Here is a 16,616-nt window from a genome sequence, read left to right on the forward strand (position 1 = left end):
CAACAATTTTCAATGTGTTTCTAGAAACAATGTTGTACAATAAAGATGATTTTTAATAACATTAATGACATATTTGTCGCAATATTGTTTTTCATAGGATTTTTGTACATTCTGCATTGTGTTCTTCTAACAAAGAAGTACATATCCTATCAGAAAGAAATTTTATAAGTTATACATCTAATAAATTTATGATCAATGTTTATCCAGAGAGGCGTTTTGTTACTTGAAAAATCGTGTTGATACAAAAATATAGTGTGTTCCACTCGCACAAATAAGAAAATATATAAAGAAAAAGAGGAATTATATTATATAGCCAATGTGTCACCCATGGCGTGTCTAAACATTATTAGTTTGGTTGTAAAATTCTATTTATAATCTGTTATAATAATAATAATAATAATAATAATAATAATAAAATAATATTAACAATAATAATATTAATAATAGACATTTAATCATTACTATCCAAAAGGAAGCCTGTTAATAAAGTTTGTTAGTACGCAATTATTGATCCGTTTGTAATAGGAAGATCCAAATATTTATCCTTTTGGTTCATCTTCTATTATGAAAACTTTCGGTAGAAGCTTTCACGACGAACGAGTCGATGGTTTCGATTGCTACCGTTAGGGTTGTCGATAGTGCAGTTTGGAGGTAATGTTTCGTGAAGGTAAATGATCGGCCAATGGCGCGCGGAGTTTGCTGGTAATTGTCGATAGACCATTTGATCCTTGGGTAAATAATAGGGATAATATGTTTCGCTGCAAGGTCTCCATTGGTCTTCGTTGGAACCCACGTAACACCTGAGAAATATAGATCTCACAATCGCTGATACTGAAAACTGACGAAAATAAAAAAAGATTCCGATTGAGGATTTTAAATGAGCACAACTAAATCATCCAACCAAATTGTTACCGTACCAGGGATAATGATATCCCCGCGAGAAGCCGCATCGATGGTTAGGTTCGCAACAATAATCCCAGCTACCGTATTCGCTTTCCTCGATTTCACAGGACCAAAAACCAACGATCTCGTTTCGTTGACAAATGGTGCCGTTTTTACAAGGATGACCATTTACCGTGTAACGTTGGAAAGTAGACAGTTCTTTTCTTGCTAATTAACCGAAACGCATGAGTGTAAACTTCGGTAAATTTCGTTTCAGTTGCGTTAGTTTCTTTTTTCCTCGTATTTCAGAGGGGGCATGTACGCTACGATCATTTTTACTTACGGTAGAAAAAATCGAATCCATGTTCGAAACCGTCGGAAACAGGACGAGGAGGTTCACTGCCGTCACCGTTAACCGTTTGAGGATCGTGTCCATGGTCGTGTTCGTGATTCTCAGGTCCGAATTTGTTCGTAGTTCGTAAGGGAGGATCGAAAACCGATCCCAGAGGACGAGTTCCGCCATCGAACACACTGTGCCCATTCTGATGGTCCTGTGTAGAAGGAAATGGTTGACCGTGATCCTCGGGAGTTGGTGTGACGTTTATCGGGTAAAGAGGATTCATATTCAGTCCGCAGTATGGGTCAAGATCTCTCCATGTATACAGCACATGATCATTGTCCTGAGTGTAATCCAAATTCGGTCTTAGATCTCGTATCGATATGTCGCTCAATAAACAGTTATCTCGGTCGCTATCAGTGGTAATCCTACGGATAATATCGGTCGACATTTTTGGAATTTCGATTCGATCACTCGTAACATCCGAGACAAACACGTTAAACCCTTTTGTGCCCACGGTATCGTTTTCGATACGCGACCAGTTATGGTTAAATTATATCGCTGCAACAATATCGATGGTATTTATCCTTTATTTCGTTAATTCGTCAAAATCGGTGCACAATTTCTCCACAAAATGGTGAAGCAAGTTGCCAAATAGATCTGAATCGAAATATAATCCCAATTTCTACCTTTAGAATGTGCATTTGAAAGAAAAAAAAAAATGTTTTCTTCATCTATAGTTCGTTCAACGAGTCGAATCGCTAGATGTAAACAAAATGTGCACGTAATAAAGTACGAAAGAGAAGCAGCGACCACAACTATTGGCCACAATTTACGAAACATTTGTTAATCTCAGGCTCAGTTTTGTATCATTTCGTAAAACGCATTGAGTCTACATTTCTGTTTGTTTCTTGATCTTTGTATCTCTTTCACCGATAGTCGTATTTGCAACGAATAATTCTACGGTATGTACAATACAATAAAATTATAAGCAGTCCGAACATCTCGCATAGAAAATGTTACAACGTCCAAGGAAAACATCCCTGCTCTGTCTAAACGCTGTCACGTGCGTTTGTTTGTTTATAGATGGCGACTCGATTCGTTGAACGAATCGTAGATGTGGGCACGAATGGTTTAAAGGAAGTTCGATCGGACGAAGAAAATGCTCACATGTAATTGAAAGACATACAGGGTGGTATCGCACCCGTGTTTCTCATCGTTGAACACTTTTGACGACATTCCGACTTCGTGACGGCTCGTGTCGACGACACCACCGCGTGTGACATTAGCTTACACGGTCTGTGGTGTTGAGAGTAACAGAACTCATCCGTGTGTGCTAGGTTAGGTCCCCTGTCGTTCGTTGTCACGTCGGAAATTGGTAACGGCAAAGGATACGGCTCGCAGCCATAGGAGAAGCTGCTTCTTTCGTACAATTCGGCACCATCCATATCGGGCATATTTACGGGATTGATCTCCCCCGGAGGCCAATCGCTTAAAAAGCAATTCGGTGACGCGTGCTCTTGCACGTGTCCACGATACTCCGTCGTCGCGTATTTAAAGGCGAAACTTCGGCAGACAAACTCCTGCGACATTGTGCACGCGAATTGACACTCCCCCAAATCGTCCACGAGCATCGATTTCTTCGTGATATCCGCCGGTATGCCGAATCCGCTTCTGACACGTGAAAAACATTCTTCCGCGGGGTATCGGTGCGTTCCTTTTCTCGTGTGACACACCTTAGAGTCTTGGACGATGACATAGCTGTCGTAATCGCGATCTGGTTCGACATCCGTGTAAAAATTTAAATCTTGGTACGGAAGATCGCTCAATAAACAATTATCGGTGGGGTTTGTGGTTAACACGTTGTATCTGCACGGGAACGAGAATAAATGAAAAGAAGAATAGTGATGAATTAGAGAAGCGCGCGTAATGTGAAACGTGAGGCGCGGTTTAAATTGAAAGGTGGCCTCGTTACCGCGCGGTGAAAACCGGGTCATCGATGATTACAATTAGCTGCGACGACCGTAGCGAGTTAGAATTTCGGCATTCGGTACGATGTTGGTCGAAAACAGTCGAACGAATCGTCGGGATCCGTTGGTCGATATTTTCGTAAATCTTGAGGGGATACATTCGTTATGGGAGGTTACAATTTTTTTCCCTCAACGGCGCTATCCTTTAAAAAACTATGTGGATCGAAGACTCTCGGAGAAGAGAATAAGATTTTCTAGTGTTTTTCTTTCTACGATTTAATCACGGCGTAAACCCTCGAAGGTTGACATTTTTTTCGGCCTCTATAGCGGTGTAACCCCTCAATGTTCCAACTTCGATTTTGATAAGAAAGAGGAAGGAACGAGTAAGTTACTCGCATCCGTTTACTTACCGATAAGCGAAACTTCCACAAAGAAACGTCGATTCGTTGATGCAGAGGTCTTCGCATTGTGCCAAATCACGTGCCAAACAAGTTTTCCGTAACACGCGTCGATTCAGTTTCGAACCAGTTGCGGATCGAATCGAACATTTCTGTCCTTCCGGCGATTTCCCGTGTTCCCCGTAAAAGAATTCTTTCGCGGGTGGTACGGAATTATCGCTGTATCCGAACGCGCCACCATAATTGTTGAATTTCCCGTAGTACTGATCGGTTTCCTGCGGGACATCGAAATCGTGCGGAAGCGATCGGTCCTCGGGCTGGTATTTGGGGAAAATCGAATTTCTCACGCTTGAAAATCCTTTGTCGTAGTTGACGTGAGAATCGTGAAGAGAATTGTCGTATACCGCGCCTGCTGGATAATGCGTTTCTGGAGTTCTCCAGTTCGGACTGTTCCAGTGTGGAGCATTGTGACGAGAAGGAAAATCTATCGAGTACAAAATTCATTTTGCTCTCTCGCGTTATCGGAGAACAACAATGTTTAAATACGGATAGTGTACATGGTGAGTCGATAACAATTGCAATCTGGAATTACTCGTAATTTATCGATTTTAAGGAAGACCGGTTTATACGAGATATACTCGACGGGGCCCATCGAACAGAGGTATTTTACTATTTTTTTTTTTCAAGAATACGTATAACGTCGCATTCACCGTACTTGGGTGACTATTGACGTCGATGATCGATTAGTGGTATCGGTTCAAGGTCATTTTGTTACGGATCATCGAAAGGAAAAAAAAAAAATTGTAAATCGAAGGGTTAAACCAATGCTTAAAGATGTACTCACTGCGAGGATTTTCCTGGGAAAATTGTTCGTTGGATTGTTTGTAATCAACAGGAAAGCTCCGAGCGAATTCGTGATTGTTCGGATACATCTCTCGATAGATCGTTAGTCCTGCCGAAAGATCTTCGTTGGCGTCCTCGCGATCCAACCGTGACCATGGACCGCTTTGTCGATTTTGATCGTAAACTCGAGCATGATTCGTCCATTGCGTGGCACCGCCATTCCACATAGACTGTGGACAATTTCGATCCCTCTCGTAGTAATCGTATCGGGGATCGGTTAAGAAATCTCGGTCAACGTTCATGCGGAAATACGGCGTTGCAGTTAGTTCGCACACACCCTTCGAGCCGCTCGATCCACCCCTTTGAATTACGAACGAAAATAACGATTGTTATTTGTTATCCGAACAATCGATCCGACACACGACGAGTAACAATATTTATATTTTACGTTTAATAACTGTGATACCGATGATATTCAGAAATGGTTAGATATAATTAAACGTAATCTAGAATATAAAATTGTTACATTATTTATCCATATTTAATAAAAATGACGAGACGGACGAAGACATAATGAGACGTATTACAATTAGTAAAACAACAAATAGAAATTGATGCTCTACGGATGTTTATTTTAAAGAGTGTTCGAAATTTAATGGTATCTAAGAACAATTAACTATCTTTTTATCATATGTTTCTTCTATCAGGTATGAATAAAACTCCCCGTTAGTTCGGATAATCGATTCTCTACTATATTTCGTTTTCGTTTCTTAAAAAATTGAATTCTCGTTGAAACGCAACGCGACAGATTCGAAGCGATTTTAACTCTAGGTAACATCGACGAATAATGTTTTGGCACAGGTACCAGGTTGCAACGAGAAATCAGAACGGTATCGATGGAAATTGTTGCTTCACCTACCTGTAATTAAAACCTTTACAGTCGAAAGCCTTTTCATAATCGCACGTCCGACGGCAATCTTGCACGTTCTCACAATTTACGACACGTTCGACGTGCAGTTCCATCGTTTTCTTGCCAGGTTGTAGTTTTCGATGACAGATCGTGACTGAATATTCAAAAGTGTACTTTTCGAGTTAGTTTAATACGTACCACATCATATGTTTAATAATAATAATAATTGTAACAATAACGTCTTCGTTACACTGTACGAAAAAAAGATAACTCAACCGTCCTATAACACGGTTAAGCGAAATCTAGAACTAATAGGAAATATTTGTGTTAAACTAGGGTTGTACAAATTTAAGCCATGTTATATTCTCATAAGAATATTCTATTACAGAACTATCATCTTGCGTCGTGGTATAAGAGGGTTGCATATACGTAATAGGTCGTTCAATAAGTTTTATCGAACGACAAAACTTATTAAACTACCTAGTGTATAGAATTATGTATAATTGCTATTCAGAAACGGGAAAAATTTCTATTTAGATAATAATTTCGAACAACGAATAAAAAATTAACAATTTCAATCAGTTATTCGTTCCATAAAAATTCAATCTAAATTATAAAATGTAATTATATTTCAAGCGAAAGGAATAAAAGTTTATTCGAATAGCAGTTTGATCGAATAAAAGCAAATAAATCACTGTTTTTTTTTTCATCGTCTAACGTTCGAGTGAAATTTTGCGCTTGTATCCTGATATTAAATGTAATCTATTATTACACAGAGAGACCATAGACGAAAAAAAATGAGAAGAATGACAATAATAAAGAAGATATAAATTATAATAGAGAGAAAGGAAAAAAGAGTACAAGAAATAAGTAGATAGTACATAGATACGTATATTTGTAAAGAACACGCAAGTTTGACGAGTAAAAACATATATCTCTCTTGTTCGCTAAACTTACGCGTGACACTGTTGTCGTTTGTTTTCCTCGGTATCATGGTCGAACTTAGAACCGTGCGATGAAAAATTAACGAGAGCACCAGAGTCGGTAACAACGATTTCACGAACATATTTACCGATTTTTTGAATCGATCAAACAAACAAACAAAAATACACTTTTCTCGTTACTCGATGTAACCGAGTTTCTCATTGTTCACGTCGCGACGATCTTTCGCGATTCGTGGAAAAATGTTAACTTTCGCGATCATAATTCGGTCCGATCGTGTTGCTCGGTATTCGAGGTACCTTGTACTCTCCCGCAGGTTTATCAGCGCACATATTTTACATACTAGCGAGTTACGTGTACAGAAGCAACACTTGGGAGAGAATGTCGAACACGTGCAAGTGTACACGATGGAAATTGTAAGGTGCACGTAAAAGGTAATGGCAAAATTAAAGGCCCGCGTGGTTTTATAGAAAAGTGAACGTTTCCGCGGAAATAGTGGGAGAAATTATTTGCGCTTCGGAGGAGGGACACAACGTCCTTAGAGTTCGTGCTCGGTTATTAATGGCTTGATATATATATTTATTTATTTTTTTTTTTTTTTTCGCCAGTCCCTTCCTCTTAAGAATCTTATTTAACTTTTTTTGGCTATGAGTGAATTATCTTTTCGGTGAAGTTCGATTTGAGAATTTCCATTCTTTCGGGCAGATTCTTACCGGCAATACAGTATAAAAGAAATCACAGAAATAATTACAATTTTACGTTTCGACCCCATAGAATTGTTGATCAGAGTTAGCTAAAATACTTCTTTTCCATTATACTTTGATCTGTATATATATGTATAATACATTGACTTGTTGATCAATTATATTGTTGATAAATACGAGTTCTTCCATTCCAGTAGCCGTCACACAAACCCAAATTATCACTTCATGTATTTCTATAGGTTGTAAGTTACATGTGTTTACTTTAGCGATCATTTTTCACTAAACCGGCATTAAATTAAATTTTGGGTTTCCATTGTTAAGTTTATTGTTTATCTGTGTTCTCTAACGATAATTTACAAGTGCTACCACTTCCAATTATATTTTCGAACACTTTTTCAAATTTAGAACTATTTTAAAATACTCTATGAAATATGTTTCTTCAATATTTCTACAATCTCACTGAACAATTTATCAATATTACGTACATGCAGGCATTCTCTTTCTGGTCAGTTTACTTAAATGATTGTTTAAACGATCGAACAACGTACAAAATTAGTATCGAGAGTCCTTCTATCTTTATCCCAAAATGAACATAAAATATTCTATTTTCTATCGCGAGCTAATATTTATATCCGTTTAGAAAATGCTTGGAAAATATACTTATTATTTTTGAATCGCATTATTCATGTCAATGCTTCTCGTTGCATAAGAAACTAGGATATGTAAACGAAAGATTCACCGAAACATTCACTTTGCAATTCAATTTTGTTCACGATTATGAGCATCTGCATCCTGAGAACAAATTATACGTAAATTAGTTATGTAAACGATAACCCTATTATTTTGTTGCTTTATTCGAAATATCTTTTACTTCGAATAAATCGCTGAAATTGATCGCGAATGAATTATTAATTAATGATACGACGAAATCGTATTTGGCAATCGGTGTCAATCTTCTTACGTTTTCGTTCGTTCTTATTCGTACTGTTTGCATTCGTCGTGTATAAGAAATTGTATATTTTTTATTCTTCGGAGTCTGATTATTCGTGGAACGAAACGAATGCAATTTTACAAGCGAACAAGTTCCATCGTTCGTGTCCTTCGAGACTCATCAGGGACATAGCGAGCAATTATTTCAGCTAGCTCGTCCTTCGTGATCGCGGTACGATTCAAAAAGATCGATCGCTCGGTCATAGCCGTAACTCGTCCTCGATCATCGATCGGTATTACGGAAATATCGATTCTTGATCGAGATATCATCCGAGACGGTTATGATAAGAACGATTGTCGCGACAAGTGTAGAGCGACAAGCGTTTTGCTTTGTTTTATACGATGTAACACGCGTATAGCTTGTGATTCGTGTCAATGCCGTTCGTTCCCTAATGTACCACATGCTGATCAAACTCTCGCTCATACAATGTGTATAAATTGCATGATTCATCGCGAAAACAATTTTTCTTTTTTTTTTCTTTTTTTTCTTCGTTAGTTTTACTTCACGAATTGCCAACAACGAGACAACGCTCAAAATAATTCGCTCGCTATCAACGTTCAATACTAAACGCAGTTTCTCAAACTACGTGTACCTGCGGACCCTCTAAATAAAGGAAAATTTATAGTCTACTCTCAAGAGGGGCACTAAATTATGAATTTTAAAACATATATATTCATGACCTAAAGATTTTGATTCGATTCATAGGATTTTCCTTTTCGTTAACTTTTTTTTCGAAAACTTGTACTCCCTTTACCAAAATAAAGGTAATGACGAAAAATAACGTAATGTTTACTACTTACGTGTTGGTATCGCGGAAGATTTGTTCCAGCCAAACTTCTGTTCAGTTTTCAGGGTTGTATTCTCAGGACTTGGAATCTTTGAGTTTAAATTGTACATAGCTCCGTTCGTATGAGTATCGTAATGCGAGTATCCATTAGCAACTCTGTTAGTATGGCTGTGAGGTATGTGTTTCGTTTTTTTTTCATCTATTTTGTCGTTCGGTCTTTCTCCTTCGAAAGTATCGGTTTGTATTATTTCAACAACCTTAGCTGGTGTACGATGATCGTGCATGTTCGATTCGGTCGAGAAAAGTAGAGAAGAATCGTGATGATAGAAATCGCTTTGGTGATTCCATGTTTCTTCGGTTTCAATGGGACGTAGACGAGAAGGATCGATGAAAAATCGATGGCGAGCTGGTTCTTTTTGAAAAGATCAATATTGTTTCTCTCAACGATTATCCGTATTGTAAAGTTTTCTTTTGTATTATACTATGTAGAATTTTTGAATGCAAACAAAAAATGAGAAGCATTAAAAAATGAATAATTATATGAATTCTTTCAAAAAATTCATGATTATTTGATCAAATTTACTACAAATTTGATATTTAACAAGAGTTTCCTAAAAGTTTTAACAATAATTACAAAATAAAAAACACATGCAAATTGCATAATTTCTATTTGATGGCGACAAAGGACACTAATTGTTTTATTTGTTTCAATTCCTAACATATCGTAATACTTAACAAAGAAACCTTTTCCCCGACCTATGTCGTATGGTGGTGTTTAAATACTGATAAAGAGAGTATGGCAATTATCTGCATTACCAAGGACCTCGCCAAGCCAATGACCTTGAAGGATGTTGGAAGGGGAAGGTCGCTGATCGAGTATCCTTAATCCTTGACCAAAGATCATTCACTCTTTGTTTCGAAGTTATAGATATTAAACGATAAGAGGAAAATAGTAGATAATTACAATTTACTTTAAAGTTAGAATTGTTTATTCATCCTTCCTGTTTTAAATCAACACATAACTGAGGCTCAGACGCATTAAATAAATCAAAAAAAAAAGAAAAAGATACAAAATTGAACCCAAACCTAACTAAGGTGACTTTTCCCTCTGCAACACTAGCAAACTTGTCCCCTTCAACATACTTTAAGGTCATTGAAATCAATAAGATAGTTCGTAAAATAATTTTAGTTTAAAAATTAGTTAGTAACTCCAAATTTTTAATAATATTTTTAGATTTTTCCCTACTTCGACCACCCGAGTCGTCAGTACACATACACTACCGTTCATTATAGTATATAATAATATAATGGTACAATAAGTATTCAGCCACTTTTTGGAATGGTGTAATAATGTAAATATTTCCGAATAGAACGACTATCCGTTTGTTAATACTGGTAAAAATCTTACCAACTAATACATGAGAATTGTTAAATACTTCGTTAACATATATATTCAATACACTGAACAATAACGGTGTTAACGATTTGAGATAATCTAGCAACAAGTTTTTTTCATGTTTTTTAAATATCTTTTCAAACGGTTTCTAGATATGTTCACAATTGTTTTTTAGATTTTGGACTCTGGTTTCATATTTCGATTCATCTCAATCCACAATTCCTCGATTGCCAATTTTCGTCCTATTTTAGTTACTACTCTCTGTGTACAAGGACCTGGGTTAAAAAATAGCGACAAAAGCTACATCGGATAATCTTTCTTCAACTATATTCTATATACATATATATATATATTTCCAATACAATGGAGGTGGCTAAATATTTACGAATAGTAGCGTACATATGTAATATAATATATAAAAACATTGATGGGAATGACTCGATTCCAAACGCTGTGAGGATAGATTATTGTCAGCGTACAAACAGGGTGTTAGTGTACACGTCGACGCGTATGAAATATTACAACTCACCAAAAGAACTGCTCGATGCTTCTTTTTGATTTCTATTCGCGAGAATGTCCAAGACTCTATGGTTGTCGTCACCGGAAAGAAAACGTCCGTCGTGATCGATAAACAGATCGTAGATACCAACGAGCCCGTAGCTTGCAGTGTCGTGTCTTCCTCTTAACATTTCAAAGACAAATTCTTTTACACGACTCTCTCAAACCCTTGCAATCGAAGTCATATAAGCACACGATTGGGTGCAGAGTAGGAGAAAGAGGAACAAATGGACAAAATACGTACTAACGAAAAAAACTACGAAGAATGAAATAAAATATGGTTGCAAGAATACAAATTGGTCCATAATTCAAGATACAAATGGGATTAGGAATATTTCATTGCTCGAAACAAGACGAAAATCAAAAATAGCGAAATTCATAACGTTGGTAATTAAGTGCACGCATTTGTAACTGATTTTCAAATGCTTTCTTTCAAAAAGGATACCTCAAAGCAATTTCGTTATTTTTGATTTTTGTCTTTATTTTAAATAAAATTTCTCGAACATCGTGTGTATTATGAATTATAGACCATTCTGTATATCCAATTCGGTCAAAATAATTACTCCGTTATTGTGCACACGTATGTGTATATTCATATATATGTTTACATAGTATGTACCTCGGAAGTGATGGCGTGTGAAGTGGCGTCGACACTGGCTCGATCAATTTTGGGAAAGAACCACCGTTGTCTGTAACGGACTTATTTTTATTCGACTTCTCGTGTTTTGTTAAGCGACTTCCGTTCTTTTGTGTAAAGTCTCCGTTATAGAGACGGTCGGCGTCACACCATGGCGAACCTTGTTGTTTTTTCAAGTAGACATCGTAATCAGGATGAGTTTCTAAATTTTCGACCATCGGTACTCGAGTGCTGATCGCACAAGTGCCGTTACCCTTCAAGCCCACACTAACAACAAATCGATCGACAGAAAGCAGAAAATTAATGCTCTCAGAGTTCATCTTTCGTTTCTTGGTGTCATGAGTAGTGTTTCTAATTCCACGACACTTTTAATTTCTCATGAAACGATCGTTCAAATTGAATGGAAATTGAAAAATTGCATCCCTTGACACGATTTTCGCAATATTTAACAAAAAAAAAGATATATATATATTCAAATTATAATTACATATTTATTTGTATTTAGAATTACACAGAAATATTTTCAGAATATAAAAATATACATATAAAGAAACGATCGCGCGTATTACGATATTTAAGATATTAAATTATCTTAAAAAAATTAAGTTATCGATAAAATAATACAAAAGATTTACAAAACGTTGGACTGTGAAAAATTTCTTTCACTTTGAGTTGATGTAAATCTGGTATGATTATATACAGAGCATTTAGAATTTGCTATACTTGCATTAAGTAATCTATTTATAGTTTAAGTCCTAAATTTTCCACCGTGCTAAGATATTCCTTTGTAATTCCTATGAGTTCTAATGTGGGCAATAACATTCCAGGGATTTGTATATACTTGTCTTCCAACATTATTATCTAAATTTATTTCAATCGGTGCTTTCTTAATTGAAATTTTTGTTTTCGTAAATCACCTAACCGTTTACAATCTAAAATCTATTTTAGTTCCTTATTTTCTTATTTTTCCACATATTTTTGTAGAATAATATTCTCTACAAGCGAATTCTGAAACACCTTTACAATTTTTTTTACGTCTATCTTCCATAATTGATCGCAATTAAATATTTAAGATGACAATAGCTTCAATATTGGAATTGCTAGTTGAGAGGTATTTGCAATTTTTCTTAGTTTACCACAAACTAAATAAATTTCATTATTATTTTCTACAAACTAAATTTTCTTAGAAAATAAGAATTACAGAGAAATGATGACTCTTTCTCGAGAAAGAATGTTCAAGAAGAAACACTAGTCGCTTCGCGTATCGACGATGACTCTGTAATTTTAATAATCTGCCCTACGGACATTTTTTTCTTACCCAAATGTAAACGCGTTGCAAATACGTTCATTTTTCGAACATCTTTCCTCGCATTCCGCTAAACCTGCGACTTCGACACGCGACACGATGTCCACGTCGGATAATTTCGAACCGATCGATATCCTTGTATAACAATCTAAGACAAAAACGTATTGTCAACGTTGCTTTTACAGAGTTGAACGGTATACTGTAGAGCTGATAAGAATACCTTTGAATAAAATTCAAATTTAACTAATTTCATCTAATTAACTGATTCAGAAGTTTTGGAAAAGATTATTTCACGGTTGGTCAGGCAATTAGCAACGGACACTATCGTAACAACGCAATTCGTATACAAAAAAAAACGGATTTTTTTTGCAAAGGCAAAGGCATTATTTAGTTGCATTCTTTCCAGCTCCTTACAGTACATTTTCATACTTTTAACACGATTCGTTCGATAAATTTTACCATTGGCAACGACTGCTATACGATTATCGATCATGAGACAGGGCAATTGTAAACATTGCTGAAGAACGCTTAGAATGTGAAATACGACTGGCAAAGTTCTCACGTATCTCTGCCTGATCATCTTACGGACAGTTTCACCGGTGGCACGGATAACTCTAGCTATTGAAAATATCAATGAACTTTTTCACATCGTTAACAGCTGGGGACTGTCCAATCCGAAATTCTTAGTCGTAAAATTCGCCAGTATTACGTATACATGTGATCACCGTGGCGTAACATTACGTATCGCACTGGATGCATCAGATCGTTTCATAAGTCTTTACATATTTTTGTCTTGATAAATTGTCATCGAGGAAAATAATCACGAATGGGAAAAATTGTAATCTTCCGCTCCAAAGTTGCAATAATTCCCTAAAGCGTTTACAAGACACGAAACTTTTAAATAGCATTACTCTCGTTGGTAATACTATAAAATAACAAGTGCACCGACAAATTATTAAATACTTCTACTTTTTACACTACGATTTGAACAAATATTACGAACATTCTTAGTCCACGGTCAGTTAGATCGGTGAGTTTATTTTCGAAAAAGTTGTCAGAGCTTCGTTGGAACACAACTTAAACGTTATCCTTAAATTATTCTCCTATCCTAATCTTGTTCTCCTCGATCGAATTCGAGGAAGCAACGTACTATATACCCGATACGAAGTTTCCTTACGTTCGTTTTTGATCGAAAAATATTAACCGTGTTGATGAGACTCACTTTAACGACCGATGGAAAACAAAATACGAAGTAATGGATGGACGACACATGATTCGAACTAGCAGGACTGCGTGTTTACGTATACTTACATCGGGCCGAAAGTTCCCATAGTTAAATACGCAAAGACTTACGAAACGATCTAATTCATCTAACTTATGAAAACGGAACTGCTTTCCCGCGAGGTATCTGCGAATGTTCGACGACCTAGACTTTACCGAGGATACCGACCAACTGTCGGAGTGCTCTCTTATACAAAACGCAAAGAGAGCTCTCTAAAGCGAGCATTACGTTAGAAAACGTCTCTATGGCGGTTGCCTCTCCTTCTTCCTTCGTGGTACATCCACTGGTAAATAAGCATAAAGAAACTCTTGAAACGTACGTTTGTACACATTGTGTACTCTCGTTTGGTGGTGTACGAATAGCGCGTGCCTTTCTTCTCGCACGCATTCAATCCGTAGTCGCACTCGTGCGATCTCGTTTCTTTCGTGGTAGCTGCTCGCGCAGACCGAGCGAGCTTAATTAACTTACTCGTACAACACACCTTCGTGATGCTTGGAACGGAACAGTAGGCCCAAGGTTTTACGTAATCGACTAGACGTATCTCGCAACGTAAGCATAACTCTATAACGAATGCGTAGTTGGAATTGTATGCGATTTCAAGGCGGATCAACGACTCTGGATAATTGATAACGAGAGGTACGTTAACCATTCGAAGGAACATCGAAACGAAAACTTGAATTATCGCTTCGCGCGTTAATGGATTATTGTAAGGTGAAATCGCTTCAAGTATTTTTAACGTTTCGATGTTTAGTTGTTTTATACCGGACCTCTTCGGAAACCACAGACGTAAACAATCAAATCTAAAAGAACAAAGTCGTACAACGTGAAAAGGAATGTAAAAAAAAAAAAAATGGAAATTTGTTTGTATAAATGTGTACGATAGATAAATTATACTTACATAATAAGGTAAAGACTGTTATTAGTCATAGATGATATCATGACACATTGTTCTTTCAGATTAATTGTTTATTATATTCTTTCTATAGAGGACTCAGCAGAAGCATGATCCTGGTTTGCTTTCAAGATTCTCACAAAAAGTACCACCCCGCTTTGTAGAAGGATTTTATCTCCATTTGGTTTTCCTTCTCTTTTCTATAAATGAACATACACCAAGATAATACTTGCTGGTGTTTTTTTTTATATTTTAGATAAACGTAGTATTGTTATTTAATTAAACATTAGTCTAAAGAAGTTCTCTTCTGTTCGATCTTCCAATTTCATTTTCGTTGTCCAGCATTTTGTTGGCTAGTTTGTCAGGATAACTGTACAGTGTTCTTTTCTGCGATGCGACGAATTGTTTTATTTATCGATGACGATCGTATTTTTGTAACGTTTCGTTCCCGATGTATCATGGTGCAGTCGACGTTGTTCTTAATGCTTTATTCTCGCAGCGTTGTATTATCTCGATGTTCGATTTTTTTAGCATAAATCTTGAATTATATTTTAGCATAGAAAGCTTGAAAATAGTTTTTCAAGATTTCCCCGTATTCCAGAATTCCAAAAATTTGGACAGCTCTTTTCGCTGCGTGATCGTTCAGTTTGACATGACCTCCGGTCGAACGCATTGAAACGTCATTATTTTAAATCTCTATAGGCCTAAATAGGAGATTACCAAAGGAATACTTACGTAACAAAAATGAGATAAGTTAAACATAAACAAAGCTGGGACGCGTCACGCTTCGTGAGGCCCGGCCCAAAGAGAGAATGACTCATCTCGCGTTTATCGTTCCGTACTCGTAGGTACTTACAAGCACACAACTCTTCTAGTTGTAAACCCGAAATCATAACTATTCCATTGATAATTAGCGACACGATATCTTCTATATCCCCTCTTAGGCACATCGGTACATAACATCGAAATATTATCTTTGATTATGGGAATATACACATCGTATTAAAATTTTACGATCGGTTCGTAAGCTTCATTATTTCTTTAAAAATATCTCATTGACTTATGTAAATTATTACTTGTCACTTTAAATAATCCTCTTTTCTAATCTCTGTAATTTTAGCAGTGGTCACATGTTATTAGATTATCTTCCATTGACCGAAATTAAGTAATTCATTATTTTATATAATAATAACATTTCTATAACTTTGGATTTGTTTACATAACTCTTGTTCCCTATGTGGAATGATCGTAATGGTAATCCCTGTATATATTGATATCCAATGTGTCAGCTTTTTCTTGTTCATCATAAACTTCTAATACGTCCTTCCTTATATTACTTTTCTCTATTAGTTTATTCTTAGTTCCATCATTTAGTTTTGTTTGTTTTTAGTTAATCGTTTAGAAAATACATACTGTTCTTTTATAAGTATTTTTATTTGTAAATGTCCGTAATATTATTTTTTCTAAACTATTGAACACATTAATATCACTATTCGTCAAAAAGAGTCCCAGCGCATGACCTTTTCTGTTGATATCAACTGTTTTGAAAGAGCATCGTTGTCAACGGTATCGTACAGATCGATTGTTTTTCGCTTTTATTAAGTCTTCGTCAACTAATGTTTCTAGCGGCCGCTGGCAACCATACATGGATCACTGTAGACCCGACTCTACCTTTTTTTCTATTTTCGTCATGTGGGTTCGTAATTCTTTTGTTATAGCAAATGATATTCTGAAATTAAAACATTGAAATTTATATTATGTTTTTTATAATACGAAAGAAT

General features: G+C 36.3%; 3 protein-coding genes across 14 annotated transcripts; all 3 read right to left on the minus strand.

Annotated features, from left to right (window-relative positions):
* Nucleotides 1-483: 483 nt before the first annotated feature.
* On the minus strand, nucleotides 484-14,082 carry LOC143153150 (uncharacterized). Of its 12 annotated transcripts, none has more exons than XM_076324035.1 (13): nucleotides 13,973-14,082; nucleotides 13,121-13,275; nucleotides 12,674-12,809; nucleotides 11,338-11,622; nucleotides 10,690-10,841; nucleotides 8,778-8,987; nucleotides 5,350-5,494; nucleotides 4,432-4,790; nucleotides 3,600-4,071; nucleotides 2,390-3,088; nucleotides 1,226-1,647; nucleotides 918-1,110; nucleotides 484-800 (listed from the first exon to the last, which is right to left on the minus strand). In XM_076324035.1, exons 1-13 carry the CDS (start codon nucleotides 13,990-13,992, stop codon nucleotides 563-565), a joined length of 3,486 nt encoding a protein of 1,161 aa, XP_076180150.1. In that variant the 5' UTR covers nucleotides 13,993-14,082; the 3' UTR covers nucleotides 484-562. The 12 variants fall into 12 exon arrangements, with proteins under 12 accessions (XP_076180150.1, XP_076180149.1, XP_076180146.1 ...); XM_076324034.1 differs by having other exon boundaries at nucleotides 3,600-3,996; nucleotides 8,778-9,176; XM_076324031.1 differs by having other exon boundaries at nucleotides 8,778-9,176.
* A 90-nt stretch (nucleotides 14,083-14,172) lies between these two features.
* Nucleotides 14,173-14,977, minus strand: LOC143153152 (uncharacterized). Its single transcript, XM_076324045.1, has 2 exons — nucleotides 14,842-14,977; nucleotides 14,173-14,743 (listed from the first exon to the last, which is right to left on the minus strand). The coding sequence occupies exons 1-2, from the start codon at nucleotides 14,880-14,882 to the stop codon at nucleotides 14,173-14,175; spliced, it is 612 nt and encodes a 203-aa protein (XP_076180160.1). The 5' UTR covers nucleotides 14,883-14,977.
* Nucleotides 14,978-15,386: 409 nt separating this feature from the next.
* On the minus strand, nucleotides 15,387-15,785 carry LOC143153153 (uncharacterized). The gene is made up of 2 exons (XM_076324047.1): nucleotides 15,571-15,785; nucleotides 15,387-15,492 (listed from the first exon to the last, which is right to left on the minus strand). The coding sequence occupies exons 1-2, from the start codon at nucleotides 15,783-15,785 to the stop codon at nucleotides 15,387-15,389; spliced, it is 321 nt and encodes a 106-aa protein (XP_076180162.1).
* Between the last annotated feature and the right edge of the window lie 831 nt (nucleotides 15,786-16,616).

This window comes from Ptiloglossa arizonensis, chromosome 12, assembly GCF_051014685.1.
Source record: "Ptiloglossa arizonensis isolate GNS036 chromosome 12, iyPtiAriz1_principal, whole genome shotgun sequence".
In the NCBI taxonomy this organism is placed as follows: Eukaryota; Metazoa; Arthropoda; class Insecta; order Hymenoptera; family Colletidae; genus Ptiloglossa; species Ptiloglossa arizonensis.